We start from the raw sequence: 18646 nt of genomic DNA, 5'->3' as shown, positions 1-18646 counted from the left end.
TGGAGCGGCGATGCGCATGCGCGCTACGGAGCGGCGAAGAGCCGGGTTGGAAGAGTGTGGAGTGTGGTGGGTCGAGCAGTCAGGGCACTGAGAGTTTTGCGGCCTCTGGAGCTGGTGAGCGGGGCGACAGTGGAGGCAGTGGGGGCTACTGTGCGGGTGCGAAGTTCCCCGGGGAGTGGCGGGTGAGGATCGGCCTGGAGGCTGCGCCCTGGCAAGGATCTGGCTTTGGAGATCAACCTGCCCAGGTTCTTCGCTGCTCCTGGCGTCCGGGGCGCGAATTTGAAGAAATGGTTTCTGAATTTTATCTCCTCTGCCAGTTATGCAAACAAAGCGTGTTCATCACAGATAACTAGGTGAGTCGGGTGACCCTAAGAAAAGGAAGAGTAATCACAATCCGTTAATTGAAGTCTTCCTGACTCTTTAAAATTTGTGCATGATTTCGCAAACTCTTACACGAGTATATATTTTTTATTAGAAAACAAGCACTATTAATTTTTTGGTATAGCAAAACAGTTGTAATAAATTTTCATGTATCATGGTAAATGTTGCCATTTTAACCATTTGAAGTGTATAATTCAGTGATATTAAGTACCTTCATACTGTTGCTTTCTGAAAATGATGTCTTCAATTTCTGGAATGCATTTAATATATTGGTTAAAATTGTTGCCAGCATTAGACGCCACTGAGTCACATATGTGCAGCTATAATTAAACATTTTGTTTGCAGTTTCCTATAGTAGATATTGCATGAAGCTGTAAATTAAGCAAGTGACATTTGTGCAGAAAAATACCAAAAGCTTCATTCGGGTGATTATGTCTGTTTTCAAAATAAAGAGAGGGTAGTATGTATAAAATGCAGTTTTTAAACACAAGTAACAGCACTAACCTAAAACCACTCTGTCTTCTGACTTACATAGACCTCAAAAATAAGAAAATGTTCTCCTTACTAAGTTAAGAGTAGTGGCAAGGAAAAGAACCGTGCTCTTTTTCAAATTGTTTGGACTTTTGTTACGAACTGGAGTTCTTGGTCTCCTTAATAAAAGTTGAAATTCTGTCAAGGCTTTACTGGAATTTATGTGGCAGCAGAAGGGAGTGAAAACAAGTTAACAGGTTCCTTTGTTTCCTATCGGGTGAGGGTGGTTCCTTACAGAGAATGAGGGTAGAAGTGCTTCCAGGGATCTGGCTGGAGGGATGACTTAGGTGGTCTATCCACCTTCTTGGTTGATGCTGTGTGCAGGGGTGCTTGGGCAATACTTTGCTTTTGCTTCCAGCTCCTCAGAAGTGGCAGTTGGGTTTTTGGTCTTTTTGTAGCTTATCGTTCATAATATGCCCCACATGCAAATGTGCGCAGTTATTTTTAGACCCTTGTAGTTTCTTTGTATTTCGTTGCTGGAGGAAATGTTCGTTCAGGTGCAAGCACTGCAACAAAGGGTCCCAAGTCCCAGCCTGCCTCAGTTCCAAAACGAAAAACTCCTTAATGTTAGGTCTCTTATTTTGCAAGTAAGTAATTTGCTCAAGGATTTCAGGGAATTTCCCTTTGTTACACACATAAATATCTGTGTGCACATTCAGGAACTGACAAGTGAGACTGCTTTGACATCTGTTTCTTAATGCTGAAGAAAGGCAGACAGCTTTTGGTTCAAAAAGTTAGCCAAAAAGACTGTGGGACTGTTTTGAAGATAAATCTCTATGTGTACTTACAAGTAAGGGAAACTGATAAGGGAAACTGATAAAAACTGAAAAATGGTAACTGCCACAGTTCTGTGACTCCTGGTATCCAGGAATGTTAGTATGTGAGCATTCTGTGATGTCATGCTCCAGAGCAAAAATACAGATGTAATAGAATATAATTCATTACTTTATAATCTTCAGTGTTTTTAATATTGGAAACAATCTGAAAAAGGTCCCTCAAATGAGTCATTATGTGCTCTAGACTGATTTTTTTTTTTTTTTCCGGGTCCCTGTGTGCAGCTAGCAAGATCGTAGTTCCTCAACCAGGGATCAAAACTGTGCCCTCAGGAGTGAAAGTGCCAAATCCTAACCACTGAACCACCAAGGAGTTCCCTAGATAGCATTTTGAGCTTATACTTTACCTTGCCTGATTTTAGGCCTTTTAGCCTTCTTCCTTGTTTTATTTTGCTACATAGCACCTGACACTGTCTTTATCTTATTGTCTATCTTCTTATAAGCTACTTAAGTTAGTGCATTTTGTCTGCTTTATTCACTGCGGAGACCATGGTGTCTAAGAAGGTAGTAGGTGCTCAGTAATTATTTGTGTGGTGTGTGTGTGTATGTGCACGCGCGCGTGCCCGCAGCTCAGTCGTGTTCTACTCTAGCCTGCCAGGCTCCTCTGTCCATGGAATTTTCCAGGCAAGAGTAATGGAGTAGGTTGCTATTTCCTCCTCCAGGGGATCTTCCCAACCTAGGGATCACCCACATTTACTGCAGTGGTAGGTGGCTCTTTACCACTGTGCCACCTGGGTAGCCTCTATTCAATACCCTTATTGCCAAGTTAATCCTTAGTATATAGACATTACTATTTCTAGATAGAAGTAAACACAGTAACAACTCAAACCTCAGTTTGAAAACCTTTTTATTTAGAATAATTGTAGACTCACAAAGACTGTCAGAATTTTGTAGAGTTCCCTTGTATCTTTACCTGGTATACCTAAAGGCAATGTCATGCATAACCATAGGACAGTCATCAAACTTGAGACATTTCCAGTGGTCCAGTACTAGTAATTAAACTACTGATTTATCTAGAGCTCCTGATTGGCTAGCTAATGTTCTTTTCCTGTTTCAGAACCCAGTCTAGAATCCCTCATTCCATCTAATTGTCATGTCTCCTAGCTCCCTTTCAGTCTGTGACAGCTCCTCAGTTTTACTTGATTTTTACAATCTCGACACTTTTGAAGTATTTTATATTTGTAATTTTAGACTGACCCTCTCGATTTGGTTTTGTCACATGTTCTCCTGCTTAGATTGAGGTTGACATCCATATGTCTTCTTACTGGTGATATTACTCTTGATCCAGTATTTCTGCCAAGGATTAATGATTGTAAAGTCACTGTCTTTCCTTTGTAATTAGCAATTATTTTGAGGTAGACACTTTGAGACTTTGCATAGAAATATGCTTTTCCTACTAATTACCATTTCTTGGTGGACTCTTGCCTACAGCAGTTGTTATTGTGATGTTCTCCTAGGAGCTTTTCATTTCGTGTGTTTTTCTTCTACATTTATTAACTGGAATCCTTTGTGAGGAAGAGTTGTGCCTTCTCTCCCGCTTGTTCAGTTACTTAGTTATATCAGTTACATCAGTGTGTGATGTTGGGTGTTTATTTGGGGAGTATATTGAGCTGTGCTGTTATTTATTTTGTGGCATTAATTATTCTACCTTTAGCCATTGGGCATCTTTCAAATTGGCTCCTGTTTCCCCTTACACGTTCCCATCCTTTTTTGTGTCTTTCCCTGATTTTTAGGTACCACAAGATACTCGTCTTATATTTTCACCTCTCCAGCCCTGGAGTCAATAATTTCTGCAAGGATTCTTGGTTTCATTTTTTTGTAGAAGTGGTATTGAGAAATCAAATTTTGGGCACTAGATTGAGTTCATTTCTAAATCGGTATAAATAAAATTTTAACATTTTAATGTGTACTAGAAGCAGTCTTGCTTTAGTTTCTAATTGTCTTAGAAACTAGTTTACATATTATCAGTGTATAAAATAAACCTTATGTACCCTCTCATTGGGGGCTTCCCTGCTGGCTCAGTTGGTAAAGAATCTGCCTGTAATGCAGGAGACCTGAGTTTGATCCTTGGGTTGGGAAGAGCCCCTGGAGAAGGGAATGGCAATCCATTCCAGTATTCTTGCCTGGAGAATGCCCATGGACAGAGGAACCTGGCAGGCTGCAGTCCATGGGATCGCAAAGAGTTGGACACGACTGAGCGACTAAACACAGCACACACCTTCTCACCAGCAGGAAAAACACAAGAATAAGAGACTACTTATTTAAGAGAATTTTAAAAGGAAGTCAGAATTACTTTGTATTAAAGCCAAATGACAGAAAGAAGAAAATATTCCTGAAAACTGCCCAGGGATTTCCCTGGTTCTTTTCCAGGCCATTTTCATTTAGGAATGAAACTGAGTGAAGGGATGAAGCTGGGGAGAAGAGGCCTGATCCATCTCAGGTTGCCCCCCAGTCTGGGGGCTCCCATTTATGGTGTCATCTTAACAAGTTGATGTTTTCTTCTGTCCTCAAAAGCTGAATGGGATCTGGGACGAACCCAGAGGCATTAGAATACCTGAATTTAATTGGGCAGTTTCAGCTCACTGGCCTCCATCTTTATTTACTGTGCTGTGAGGCTTTCATTTAGACTTTGAAAGGCCCAGGAGGTCATTAGCTTTTTTTTTTTTTTTTTTTAATGCTGCTTTAGTACATTGGCTTTACTGCATCAGAGCAAGTGGACCCAAGTTCGTTTGGTAGCAATGTCTGTTTTCTTTCTGTCTGTCTGGTACACAGGCCCCTTTCTTTTGATTATAATACCTCAGCTTGGGGAGAACTACTGTCTCTACTCTCAGTCCATGTGCTCCTGAGGTTTTGATGCATTCAGTTCCCCTTCCAGGATATTCTAGTGGCAGATACTCAGATGTGACCCATCAGAGCATTTTATCACCTCGTCACAGTGATTGGTTCACAAAGAGATGTGTTAGCCAGGCCAGGCTTAACTCTGGGACTTTGATAAATAGAAATTTAAAGAAAGCTCTTTCTCAAAGTCTTAATCTGGTTGGGCTGCTGTAACAGAATGCCATAGACTGGATGCCTTATGAACAACAGAAATTTATTTCTCATAGTTCTAGAGACTGTAAAGTCCACTGTCAAGGTGCTGGCAGATTAGGTGTCTGGGGAGAACCTGCTTCCTGGTTCATAGATGGCCTTCTTGCTTTGTCCTCTCGTGGCAGAAGCAGTCATTAGCTTTTATCCATGTTCATGGTTTCAGAGGCTGGGCTCAAAGGACTGTGTTCTTTTGCCATATCCGCAGGCAGTTGCCGTCGTTTTTCTGCTGGTCTTTGGCATTATCTCTTTCAAATACTTCACTGACCTCCTTGGACATTTCTGTAGCAGCTGCTTCACAGCAGGTCAGCTCAGAGGCTTACGTTTGGTGCTTGTTTCACTAAGATATGTCAGTGCTTTATATTTCCTGCTGGTACGTTTCTTCACAATACTTCTCTCTGGTCTCCAGTTCATTGTCCTGAGTCTTACTCCTGGATTTCTCTTCACCTGAACATCTTTCTCTTCCCCAGTCTGTTGTGCAAATTTATCTGGTGAAGGCCCTGCCTTTTTCTATCACAGCAAAGCTTCATTTCTCTGCCAAAACTTCAACTTCCTCATCATGCGCGATCCTCAAGTAGTTCTTCACTTGACTCTCCATGACCCTGTGACAGCACTGCAGTTTCTTTTATCTGGGTGGTGACAAGCATTCCCATGTGAGCCTTCTTCCCATTTCAGCTGACAGTCCTCCCAGCACTCACTGAGTCCCGGAGACATTGACTAGGTATTGGTTTGTAGCAAATGTAGGAGATGATGGTCTCTGTTTTAATCATGGATGAGGATACTGATTTTTTAAAAATGTGCTTAAAAGTGGTGGAAGTTGGAGGGTTCCATGCTCTCAGGGGAAGCTAGCTGTCATATATGATTTGATACACAGAGCAGTGGGGCTAATTTGCAACAGGTGCCAAAGCCTACTGTCCATATAATTTTTATATGTGGATTGAGGTAAAGGTATAACCTCATTTTTCGAATGTGTATATCCAGTTGTTCCAGCACCATTTGTTGAAAAGTATCTTCTTTCCCCTTTGAGTGGTCTTGGGACTTCAATAAAAAATAAGTTGACGGGGATTTTGCTGGTGGTCCAGTGTCTGGGACTCGATGCCCCCAATATAGGGGGCCCGGGTTTGATCCCTAGTCAGGGAAGTGGATCCTACATGCTGCAACTAAGACCCAGTGCAGCCAAATAAAATACATATATAAATTTAAAATATATTTAAAAAATAAGTTGACCTTAGGAGACTACCCTAGTGGTCTAGTGGTTAAGACTGTGTCCTTCCAATGCAGAGGACACAGGTTCAATCCCTGTTGGGGAACTAAGATCCTACATGCTATGCAGTACAGCCAGAAAAAAAAAAAATTAACTGTAGATGTTTACTTCTGGACCCTTACCTATGTCACTGATCTAGGTGTGTATCACACAGTCCTGATCAGTGCTGTTTTGTCAAACAAGTTTTGAAATTGTGAAGTGTGAGTTCTTCAACTTAATTTTATTTTTTCAAGGGTTGGTGTTTTTTTTTTTTTTTTCCCCCCATTGTGCTGGAATCCTTGAATTTCCAGTGAATTTTCCAGATGGTCAGGCCCCAGGTGAGCTTCCTGGGTTCCAAGTCTATGGCCCAGGAATAGCATGACCTCACCTCCAGGGCTCTGGCCCATTCAGAGTCTGCTCCTGTGACTTCTCTTCCTAACTGCTTCCCCTGGACTTGGTCCTGTCCACTGAGTTCATGGACTGTTATCTTACCCTGAACGTGTCCTTTTGTTACTGTGTCCTCCCAGCTTCTTTCTATCCCACCACCCCTTTGGCCCCAGGGTCTCAACCCTGTCTTGGTACCCTTGTTGACTCTGCCCCTCAGGCTGCGAATGTCCCTGAGCAGTAGAAGCTTGTCATTCCAGGAGGCTGCAGAGTTGGAGTTTCTGTCTATGAACTATACTCTGAAGAAGTGGAAAGGTACAGCACTCAGCCAGAGAGCCCTGTACTGGAACATCATGCTGGAAAATTGCTGCAGCCTGGCCCCATTGGGTAATGACTCTGCTCCCGAATAACTTAGAGTCTAGCTTCTTTACATTTTCTTTGCTATGTTCTTATTCTTTTAATTATGAAAATATAAAGAGAATGGAGAAAATAGTATAATGAATCTCTCTGTATCATCACTCACTTTGATAGTTATTAACATTCTCTGTGACTTCCCTGATGGCTCAGACGGTTCTCTGTACTTCCTTATTAATTGAAGTGAGCTGGTTTAGTTGAGTTTGTAGTTGGAAGGAATAGAGAGCCATTCAATTACTGTAAGTCACGAGCTAAGTTACTTAGAATAAGACTGAGGGGTTAGACTCACCAGCCAGACCAGGCTTTGGGAAACAAAGCTTTGTGAGGACTTGGGAGCCTCAGCAGCAGAAAAGTGACAGTGAAAGTTGCTCAGTCGTGTCCAACTCTTTGTGACCCCATGGACTATACAGTCCATGGAATTCTCTAGGCCAGAATGCTGGAGTGGGTAGCCTTTCCCTGCGCCAAGGAATCTTTCCAACCCAGCAGCAGAAGTAAAAGGATTTTTACGGCAGTGTTGTAAGACAGCCGTGTCCTGTGTATCTGTTTTTCTATTCTCACTGATGGCCATTCTCTTTACTCTGAATCTTTTGTCCCCCTCCAAGCTCTTTCTTCATTAGACTTCCTATTTCCTCATATGTTCTGTTTCCTGGGGTTCCTGATGGATTTCTTCTCTCCATGCATCATTTCAACTTGAGCTACTACTTGTAATTTCTTTCATTTTGTCCTACATTCAGTTCAGAATTTATGTAGAAAGGGACTCCATTGGTGGTTCAGCCATTAAATATCATATTTCTTTGGGCAGAACTTTGTTCCAGGTCACCCAGAGCTGATGACTACTTTATAAGCTGCACTTGGGTCTGGTGCTTGGCCCTGGTCCAATCACCTAGTCTTGGTCCTTGTCCATCCTGGGATGATTTGGGTTGCTTTGCACAAAACATGGTTTTCTCAGCTTCCCCTTCAGAAAGACTAGGGCAGGGCTGCTTCCTGAAAGGGGCTGTTGTCAGAGGAGGTTCTGGGGTTGACTGGTCTAGGACAGTAACCTACTCTGGAGAGGGTGGGCTTAGAATTAAAGGACCAGATACCTTTCATTTTCCATATGCTGAGATGGTATGATAGCTTGTAGCCTGGTTAAGATGTGATTGAAAGGAACCAATATTTTTGTGTTTACCTATGACCATGAATGCTCTGCCTTTCCCAGCTTTTATATTAAATTCCAGAATTCAAAAGCAAATACTCAGCTATTCAGTCTCATTATGATTCTAGGTTATCAAGCTACAAAACATGTACTTTGATTTATATTTCAAATTATTGCCTTTGTTAAGTTTCATAGGAGTACCTACTGGCACCTCCTAGCCCAGTGCTCCAGAGACTAGGACGTCACCAATTTTAGAGCTCTACTCTCTCCTTGTGGCTCAGAGGTTAAAGTGTCTACCTGGAATGTGGGAGACCCTGGTTCGATCCTTGGGTCAGGAAGATCCCCTGGAGAAGGAAATGGCAACCCATTCCAGTACTCTTGCCAGGAGAATCCCTTGGAGGGAGGAGCTTGGTAGGCTACAGTCCATGGGATCACAAAGAGTCGGACATGACTGAGCCACTTCACTTTCACTTTCACTCTCTCCTTCAGCACATTTTCCCAGCCTTTTTGAACCCATAGCTTCTCCAAATATTGTTACTATTCTTTCATACCAGAATCACTCCTTTTTGTGCACTTTTTCCTGATTGTGCCCTCGTAACACATATTCCCTTCAACTCTCATGTTTGCCTACATGTTTTTCATATTTAGTTTAAAGTATTTACCACCACTCTCCTCGACATCTTTGCTGTGAACTGTGGAGCCGTACAGTGTCATGGTTGGAGTGGACCCGAGAGATCATAATTTTACTAAGGAGACCCACATCTAAGTGACTTCCGGGAGATCACACTGTTCTTTACAGTCTGGTCTCTTGCCTTTCAGTTGGTCTGCTCACCTGGCTGTGCTGGCTCCACATCCCTCTGTCCTGATAGCTTTGCTTTTTCCCTCCTGTTCTCAGTGTGTCTCCTTATTCCGTACCCTCAATGTGAATTTTTTTTTAAGCTACATAGACTCCTGACAGTTCATTTCCTCAACAGGACAAGAAGTGAGTGACAATTGTTTTCTTCTGTCTTTTGGCAGCAGGTGAAAACAGGATGGCAAGTTCACAGTTGTCTCCGAAGCAGGACATTTCTGAAGAGTCAAAGTCAGCTGACAGGACCTCAGGCATACGTTGTAGACTGATTCTTGGAGGACCAGAAGCTGGGACTGCCTGTGAAGAAGCTTTAGAAAAACTAAAAGTTCAACCCTCAGATGAAGAAGGAACCAGACTAGAAAGTGATTTCTTAGAGATAACACAGGAGGATAAAGAGAAATCCACAAAGGATCGATGTGATGAGTATAAGAAACTTGGGGGACATCCAGATCTGTCCTCCGGTCTCTCAAAACATCAGGGAGTTCTGAAGGGACAGAAATTATATCAATGTGATGAATGTGGCAAAGCTTTTAATTGGAGTTCACACCTCATTGGGCATCAGAGAATCCACACTGGAGAAAAACCATATGAGTGTACTGAGTGTGGCAAGACCTTTAGGCAGACCTCTCAGCTCATTGTCCACCTCAGAATCCATACAGGGGAAAAACCTTATGAATGCAGTGATTGCGGAAAGACCTATCGCCACAGCTCCCATCTCATTCAACACCAGAGACTTCATACTGGGGAGAAACCATATAAATGTAATGAATGTGGAAAAGCTTTCAATGAAAGTTCCAAACTCTTTGACCACCAGAGAACTCATACTGGGGAAAAACCATATGGATGCAATGAGTGTGGAGCACTCTTTAGTCGGAATAAAAGCCTTATCCGCCATCAGGTACTTCACACTGGTAAGAAACCTTACAAGTGTGAGGAGTGTGGGAAAGCTTTCTGTTCTAACAGAAATCTTATTGACCATCAGAGAATCCACACTGGGGAGAAGCCTTATGAGTGTAATGAATGTGGCAAGGCCTTCAGTCGGAGTAAATGTCTTACTCGACATCAGAGTCTCCATACCGGGAAAAAACCATACAAGTGTAGCAAATGTGTGAAAGCCTTCAGTCAGATTTCTCAACTTGCTGACCATGAGCGAATTCATACTGGAGAAAAACCTTTTGAATGTAATGTGTGTGGTAAGGCATTCAGTCTGAGTAAATGTCTCACTCGACATCAGCGACTTCACACCGGTGAAAAGCCCTATAAATGCAATGATTGTGGAAAATCCTTCAATCAAAACTCGTACCTCATTATTCATCAGCGAATTCACACTGGTGAGAAACCTTATGAATGTAATGAGTGTGGAAAGGTCTTCACTCATAATTCTAGCCTTATGGTACATCAGAGAACCCATACTGGGGAGAAGCCCTATAAATGCAAAGATTGTGAGAAAGCCTTTCGTGATAGCTCACAACTCACCGTGCACCAAAGAGTTCATACTGGAGAGAAGCCCTATGAATGTATCGAGTGTGGGAAAGCCTTTAGTCAGCGTTCTACTTTCAATCACCACCAGCGAACTCACGCTGGAGAGAAGCACTCAGGTCTGGCTCGGTCTGCTTCTTAAGACATGATTCTCTAAGACAGCAAGAAACTTTAGGTTAAAGTTTCTATATAATTATGTTCATCTTGATCTCTACTTGGAACCACCTGTTCCATGTATACCATCCCAGGACTTCCCTGGTGGTCCAGTGGTTAAGGCTCTGAGCTCCCAAAATGGGGGGCATGAGTTTTGATTCCTGGTTTGGGAATGAAGATTCCACATGCCACACAGTGTGGCTACCATAAAGAAAAAAAATTAGAAAAAAAAATATAGACCATCTCCAAATGCTTGCTGCTGGTCACAGAGGTGGAAGAGTTAGAGTAACAGTGGAATCTTCCTCCTCCTTTTGGGGAAATAAGGACTACATGTTTCACGTGCTTACAGGTTTCCTTTTCCTTTTTCTTTTTTTGGCTGCATCAGGCAGCTTGCAGGATCTTGGTTCCCCAACCAGGGATAGAACCTATGCCCTCAGAAATGAAGGCACAAAGTCCTGGACTGTTTGAACCACTGGATCTCCTCCATTTTACCGTTTATATAAAGTCATCCTCTAAGACTAAGTCATTCTTCCTACCTCTTGAGTATGGCCCTTTTAAAGCTTGGTTTAATTTAGACCCTCACCACTTGTGGTCTCTAGGAAGAAAAGCTTTTCTTCCTGTTTGCCAGTCTGTGTCCCTTGAACCTTTAAGATCCCGGACTTTATTTTTTTAAAGTGTTTTACTTTGGAAACTCCCAGGTTCCAGGGGAGACCCCATATGAACACACGGGTCCAGCTCTCAACTCTGATTTGAATGTGGCTGGTCATATCTTAAGAAACTCTTGTCTGTTGAATGTTTTAATTTGTTATCTTCTGGTTCTGCTCATACCCTACCACACTGAGTCTCTGAGGGGACAGGTCCAGCACTGCTCATAACTGTGAGCTGACCACCAGCAGCCCCAGTAAGTTCTCAATAGAAATGAATGTCCTCACTTCCTAGGAAAGCACTCAGGCTCTTGGTTGGAGGAAAAGGAGCTACATTTGAACACTACACCTCAATTTCTATTGGCTATTGCTAGTATTTTAAAAGTTAACTGATTTAAAAACATTTTTACCTGGATCCAGTTACCTCATTTAATTAATTTGGGTTTGAAGAATTATTTAGTTTCATTTCCTAGCTTTTCTAGGTATACAATAAAACAGTAACGGTTAGTGTTCTCTTAATTTCCAATCTGTATGCCACTTATGTTGAATAGCATGAATATTAAAAAATAAGTTGAACACTGAATAACAGGCATATTCCATGTCTTGTTCCTAATTTCAAGAAAGGTTTTTCAGCATGTCACAGTTGTATATGTGGTTCACCCTCATTCTTTCTGATAAATACTGTGTTAAGGAAGTTTTCTTCTATTCCTGTTTTTAGAAGGAGCAATATGTTACAGTGGTAAAGAGCACAGATTTTGTGCCTGGAAACCTAGGTTCAAATCCTGCCTCCATCACTTTCCTTAGATGTGTAATCTTGCATAAGCTACTGGACCACCAGGGAAGTCCCTTTTAATAACAACATAAACTCTATCATGAGTGCCCTTTCTTTTGTCTTCCATGTGTAAAATGGAGCTACCTCATAGGGCCTTGAGGATAAAATTCATTTATAAGTGTAAGGCACTCGAAACAGTACTTGACATGTAGTGTACACATACTGTAGGAAGTTATCATACTTAAGTTTTCATTAGGAATGGATGCCAAGTTCTATCAAAAACTTTAAAAATCTCTTGGTAAAATTTCATAGGTCTTATCCTTTACTCTTTTTGTATCAATTTTGTTGGCAGGTTTCCAAATAATTGAAGTTTTCTTGTGTTCTGGAATAAAATCTGTTTTCTCATGGTGATTGTATCTTATTTTTGAAGTACAGAACTGAATTCAATTTGCTAAGCAAAATTAATTTGGGAGTTTGTTTCCCTTTTGATACCTGAAAGAGTTTGCATAATAAGGGAGATATTCTTTGAAGAGTAAAGATAACTGGGCTTGATCCCTTTTGGGGAAGAAGGGGATTGGGAGGGACATATCTTTAGCAGGTGTCTTAGTTGGACTTGCTGTAACAAAATGCCATGGAGTGGTGGCTTAACAAACATTTATTCCTCAGAGGCTGGGAAATCCAAGATCAAGTTGCCAGCATGGTCAGGTTCTGGTACGAATCCTTTGAGTCCTGGCTGCAGCCAGCTGCTTCCTTGCTATATCCTTGTATTGCAGAGAAAGAGAGCAGCTGTCTCTTCCTCCTTTTTCTTTTCCAGTATTTGTTTTTATTTATTTGGCTTTACCAGATCTTAGTTGCGGCATTTGGGATCTTTGATCTTTGTTGTAGTGTGCAGGATCTTTAGTTGCAGCGTGTGGGATATAGTTCCCTGACCCAGTATGGAACCCAGGCCCACTGCATTGGGATCATAGAGTCTTAGCCACTGGACATCAGTGAAGTCCCTTCCTCTTCTAATAAGAACATTAAGTCCATCATGAGTGCCCTACCCACATAAACTAATCTATTTTGAGTTACTTCCTCAAAGCCCAACTCTACATAGGATCACCCTTAGGTGGATTATGGTGATTAGGGCTTTAACACATGAATTTCAAAAACACAGACATTCAGTCCATACATTCTGCCTCTGGCTTCCTGAAATTCAGGTCCTTTTCATTTACAAAATAATTCCATCCTAGCAGCCCCAAAGTCTTAATTCACTTTAGATTTAAAGTCTGAAGTCCAAAGTCTCATCTAAACATTATCTAAGTCAGATATAGGTCAAATTCAAGCTGAGGCGATTCCTCTTCAGCTATGAACCCGTAAAATCAGACAGGTTATATGCTTCCCAAATACAGTTTTGCGTGTTTATACGGTATAGACATTGGATGTCGATAAAAACCCACAGTTCTTCCCTCCTGTGTTTCTCTCCTGTGTCTTTTTTTTTTTTTAAACCCCAAGAACGGGTCTTTTTTTTCTATTAAACTTTTTTTTTAATGGAGATTTTTTTTTTAAGTCTTTATTGAATTTGTTAAAATACTACTTCAGTTTTATGTCTGGTTTTTTGGTCGTGAGGCATGTGGGATCTTAGTTCCCCTACCAGGGGTCGAACCTGTACCCACTGCATTGAAAAGCAAAGTCTTAACCACTGGGCCACTGGGGAAGTCCCTCTCCTGGGTCTTCTTTACTATTCACACAGAACATTTCCCTTCTGACATTTGGGGTCACCAAATGTGGGTAATTTCCCCCACACTAATTCTCTGCAAAACCAGCTGAGTGTCCCGCAATTTAGCTCAGTTCTGACACTCTGGAGATAGTGTCAAACTGCACAGGTTAAGCAATTGGTCTCACAAGATACACACCAACTTTAGATACTAGTTCCAAGCCCAGGTTATCACCTGCCCTATTGACTAACCAGCTGTAGATCAGAGGTTCCAACAACCCCCTTTTGGGTTTAATTTGCTAGAGTGGTTCACAGAACTCAGGAAAACAGTTTACTTACATTTTCTTTTTTTTTTTATAAAAGGTTATGAGGATGGATACATAGAGTAAGATCTCAGAGGGTCCCGAGCACAAGAACTGCTGTCTCTGTGGAGTTAGGATGTGTCACGCTCTGAGGAACTCTCTGAACCTGATATTATTGTTTTTTTATGGAGGCTTCATCATGCAGGCATCTCCATTATCAAGAGAATGGGGTGGGGGTAGGGGAGCTGAAAATCTCAAGCTTTAACCATGGTTTTGTCTTTCCCCTGACCAGCCCTTATCCAGGAGCCTACGCAGAGTTGCTTTATTAGAATGAAAGATGAGACTTCCTTGGTGGTCCAATGGTTAAGACTCTGCTCCCAGTGGAGGAGGCATGGGTCAGATTCCGCCCCCCCCAAAAAAATAATAAAGCAATATTCCTATCACTTAGTAAATTACAAAGATTTCAGGAACCCTGTGTCAGGAACCAGGGTCAAAGACCAAATATTAGAACCAAAGGTGCTCCTGGTGCTCTTACCACTTCGAAAATTACAAGGACTTAAGGGGCTCTGTGCTAGGAACTAGGGGCAGACACCAATGTGTATTATCTCACATTTCAATTCCCAAAAGGGGAAATCCAAAGGGAAAGAAAATGTGCTCGGTTCTGAGCAAGTTCAAAACTTAGTTAAGTGAGATCTTAAGGCTCAAGAATAATTCTGGCTCGGTTCTCTGCTCTCCAGGATTAGGGGTGATAGTCCCACCTTCTGGATACACCAGCTTATCAGAGCTCTAGAGGAGTCTTGCTCCCAAACCTCTAAGTGGCTCTGCCCCCATGGATTCTGTGGGAGTTGTCTGGTCTGTCTGAAACTGAAGTGGTAACCCTGATCTCAATCATTTTAAGGGTTATTCTTCCTTTGTCTTGAAGAAGGAGCACACTTTCGCACTCTGTCTTCATTTCTCATTTTACAACTTCAGATGCAGTCATACCGGAGGTTAGGACTTCAACCTGTTAATTTAGGGGGGACACAATTCAGTCCTAGCAATACCTCATTCCTCTGCAGTATGCCACCAGTGGTAGGCCTCAATCTGCAACAACCCAGTTATCCTCAGAATTACTTGTTCAAAAAAATATTTCGAGAGCTCAATAGTTCTGTCGTGCAGGCTTAGTAGATGCAGAGTGTGAGCTTAGTTGCCCCTCAGCATGTGGGATCCTAGTTCTCTGACCAGAACTTGTGTCCCCTGCACATAAGGGGACAGGACGACTCCCAACCACTGGACCAGCAGGGAAGTCCCTCTCAAGAATTACTTTTCATCCACTGTGTTGACATCCTCGTTACTGATCTGACCAACAAACTGGCCTTAACCAGTCTCTGCATGAGGTCATAGATCTTATGACACGCAAGAAGGCTTGACAACCCTGATGAGATGCAAGACCTGCTCAAAAATGCCATTTCTATGAGCCACCTGCGCAAGTCATTGGAGGAGTATCCCTGATAAAGTCAACCAAAAGCTGCTGTCCTTGGCAGCTTCCACCAACAAGAAAGAAGCTAACTGTTAGGCCTGTTTAGCTATCAGAACCAACAGATACCAAATGTCCTTTATGTCAAGGTTACCTGCAAGACAGCCATCTATGAATGGGGCTCCTAAAAACAGCAGACTCTAGAGGTTGTGCTAGATACGTTGGGATGGGCCCTGTCATTGGGACCAATGATGCTTGCCAGCTCTGGAGCTATGTATCATAGAGACTTGCCGTGATAATTGGAGCCTACAGCAACAAGAGACTGCTATTTGAATACATAGGCCCCTTGAGTTTGGGACATGTGAATATCAAAGGCAGCTGCCAGAAACACCCTCTTCAAATGGCAACTCCTAGTTGGCTTTTGGCCCAAATGAAAACAGAGCTCCTGACTACCAAAGCCCTGTATGTGACCTTAAGACCCGAGTTGCCCATCCTCATATGAGTACTCACTTATCTTACTAATAAAATAGGACAGGCTTAACAAAGTGCTATTGTTAATATTACATCCAATATCAAGCCTCAGTGGGATTCCAGGGGTTGGCCAACTCCGTGAAGCGGCTGCCTTGCCAGAAAGGGCTGAGCAGCCTGCAGAGAGCGCTCTCACCACTCCCTTAGTGAAGTGCAACGCACGGCTCAGAGATGTTCCAGTTGATGGTATGGTTTGTGTTTGCACCTTTTCTTTAGTGTTTACACCTTTTGAGACAAAGCATCCTGGCTTCAATCAACCAATTCAGTGTGAATCCTTACCTCTTTCAGCAACATTGAGTATAGCTCCTAATGCCTCTGGGTGGTCGCCTGCCTGATCCTTTCTGTAGGCAAATTACCCACAACATATTTCATAATTGCTCTCTACAGAGTTGCTTGCTTCGTTTTTTGGGTCTCAAACTTCCTTCTCAGTCCAGAGGTTATTGTGGAACTTAACAATAGAACAGTCATCTTAGGCTTGAGAAGTCATTTCAAGATAAGACAGTCATACCCTCCCCCAAGGAAAAATCACTAGCAGTCACAAGCAGTTAGCGGTCCAGAAAGATTGAGCAATGATACGGAACATCAACCAAAGGGTAACCAGAATGGACCATAAAAGAAGCCCAATTTCTCTCCCCTACCAGAGGCAGACACTTCTGGGTCTCTATTGCTGCACCCTTGCAGTGTACCCAATAAATCTCACTTGGTACCTTCACTCTGACTCAATAAATCCTTTTATCACTGAGTTGCTGGCCGATCACCACACCCCTCGACGGTTATCATTTAGTATATTTAGTATCCCTGCCATCCAACAACACTTGGGATGCAGCAATAAATAAAAACAGATTTCATAGTCTCTCTTTCCCATTCCTATGACCTGACCCAAAGATGGATCCCCTACCCATTACCAATAAAGATTCAGCTCTCCAGGAGAGCCTTCCTGATCCTGTCTTTATCCCTGGATCCAAAGGCATACCATCATCTTTTTGGAGGAAGACAAAGGAGGGCTTTTAGAGTGTTAGGGATGGAGGAAGGATGTGTATGAATTCCTGGCAAGGGAGGAGAGGCTGAATTCCACTTTAAAATCTTTTTTAGTACTACTTAAAGTATCAGTATTTCTTTGCTATGTTAGAAAGTACTTTTAAAATTCAAACATCATCTTTGTAAAAGAGAACACATGTTTTTATTCTGAAGAACCTAAGCTACTCCATTTTGTTAAGAGAAAAACTCCATTTTGGAATGTTCCGGGAAAAGAGCCTTTGGAAATCCCCTGACCTCACCCCACCACCCACGAGCCAATCCGACCCCAGACGAGAATCTCCTGACTTAACGTTCAAGAACTTGTGGTTTACCCAGGTAATAGGGACCAATCAGAAACCAACACACAGCCCTTCAAAAGAAAGTGACCAATCAGACGTTCCCCTACCTAGAAATTCTTTTTTTCATGAACAGTCCCTATATAAGCAATATAATCCAAAACCTGGGGCTCCTCCCTATAGCTGCAGAGTCGGTAACAGTAGGAGCCCCAGCTCAAGCTTGGTAATAAAGACTCTCTTGCTTTTGCATCCGATATCGGCTCCCTGGTGGTCATTGGGAGATTTAGCGACTTGGACATAACAATTCCTTGTTTTCCCCCATGAACCAGGGCTGAGTTTGTGACTAGGAGTGGACAATCCCATTGTAAGGTAAGGGAGTTAGAGAAGGCGAGGTTTGAAAAAAGAACGAGACCAGCACTTTACAGGAACAGATCACCTTTCATGAGGCGAGAAGGGACAGCAGTCAGATTAGTGAGCTGCTGCACTAACCCAAGAAAAGAGTAAGTATATGTAGGCATATATGTGGAAAGCTACTGTATTATGGGGGCTTATTCTCCAAGGTTGTTCGGAGTAGTTATCTCTTAAATGGCTGGGGCAAGGAATTTTGGAGATCGGCCAGAGGCGGGACCGGCTGGGAGCCAGGCGTATCAGCCTTAATGTCCTCTTTTTTTTTTTTCTGGGTGAGACAGTTCTTTGTTTTGCATAGAATGGTGGGGAGAACCTGGAGGGGAGTTTTAACTCCATGCTATTTTAAGCCCTGTAACTTTCCTTCAGCCATCAGGACAGTTTTCTTTCTGTCACTTGGCCACAGCTGATTCTCAGTTGTACACTCTGATCTTTCTTTGGCCACAGTCCAGAGCCCCGCCGCAACTCCCACCCCCGCCTCAATATACCAAAACTTATCTTTTCACATTTCAAAATAGGAGGTAAAGGAAATTCCCTGGTGGTCCAGTGATTAGGACTCCACACTTCCACTGCTAGGGCCTGGGTTCTGTCCCTGGTTCAAGAACTAAGAGCTCTTTGAGAACAAGCAAATGAATAAAACCCTTCAGCAATGCTGCAGGGAATCTGTGTAAAAGGAAGGATCCTTCATCCTCAGGTTGTCAACCCTGGCTACACTTTGTGACCAGCTGGGTAGTTAAAGAAGTAGGAACACCTAGGTCCCACCCACAGTTTTGCACTTAATTGAGAAACTCCCCAGGGGATTATGCATGCATGCGCAATCACTCAGCCTTGTCCAACTCTTGCCGACCCCATTGACTGCAGCCTGCCAGGATCACCTGTCCATGGGATTTTTCAGGCAAGAATACTGGTTGTTGTTGTTGTTCAGTTGGTCAGTCATGTCTGACTCTTTGCGACCCCATGGACTGCAGCATGCCAGGCTTCCCTGTCCTTCACAGAATACTGGAGTGGGTTGCCATTTTCTCCTCCAGGGGATCTTCCTGATC

The 18646-nt window shown here is 42.6% G+C and overlaps 1 protein-coding gene across 12 annotated transcripts; it reads left to right on the top strand.

Moving 5' to 3' along the window:
- Window positions 1-13476, top strand: LOC138424236 (zinc finger protein with KRAB and SCAN domains 7-like). 12 transcript variants are annotated; one of them, XM_069560809.1, is made up of 4 exons: window positions 7-114; window positions 318-353; window positions 6717-6843; window positions 9023-12318. In XM_069560809.1, exons 3-4 carry the CDS (start codon window positions 6744-6746, stop codon window positions 10474-10476), a joined length of 1554 nt encoding a protein of 517 aa, XP_069416910.1. In that variant the 5' UTR covers window positions 7-114; window positions 318-353; window positions 6717-6743; the 3' UTR covers window positions 10477-12318. The 12 variants fall into 12 exon arrangements, with proteins under 12 accessions (XP_069416909.1, XP_069416914.1, XP_069416910.1 ...); XM_069560806.1 differs by having other exon boundaries at window positions 21-114; window positions 6677-6843; XM_069560811.1 differs by having other exon boundaries at window positions 28-114; window positions 9026-12318.
- The last annotated feature ends 5170 nt before the right edge of the window (window positions 13477-18646 follow it).

The sequence above is a fragment of the Ovis canadensis genome, chromosome 19 (genome assembly GCF_042477335.2).
Source record: "Ovis canadensis isolate MfBH-ARS-UI-01 breed Bighorn chromosome 19, ARS-UI_OviCan_v2, whole genome shotgun sequence".
In the NCBI taxonomy this organism is placed as follows: domain Eukaryota; kingdom Metazoa; phylum Chordata; class Mammalia; order Artiodactyla; family Bovidae; genus Ovis; species Ovis canadensis.
This window is presented reverse-complemented; position numbering and strand designations above follow the sequence as displayed.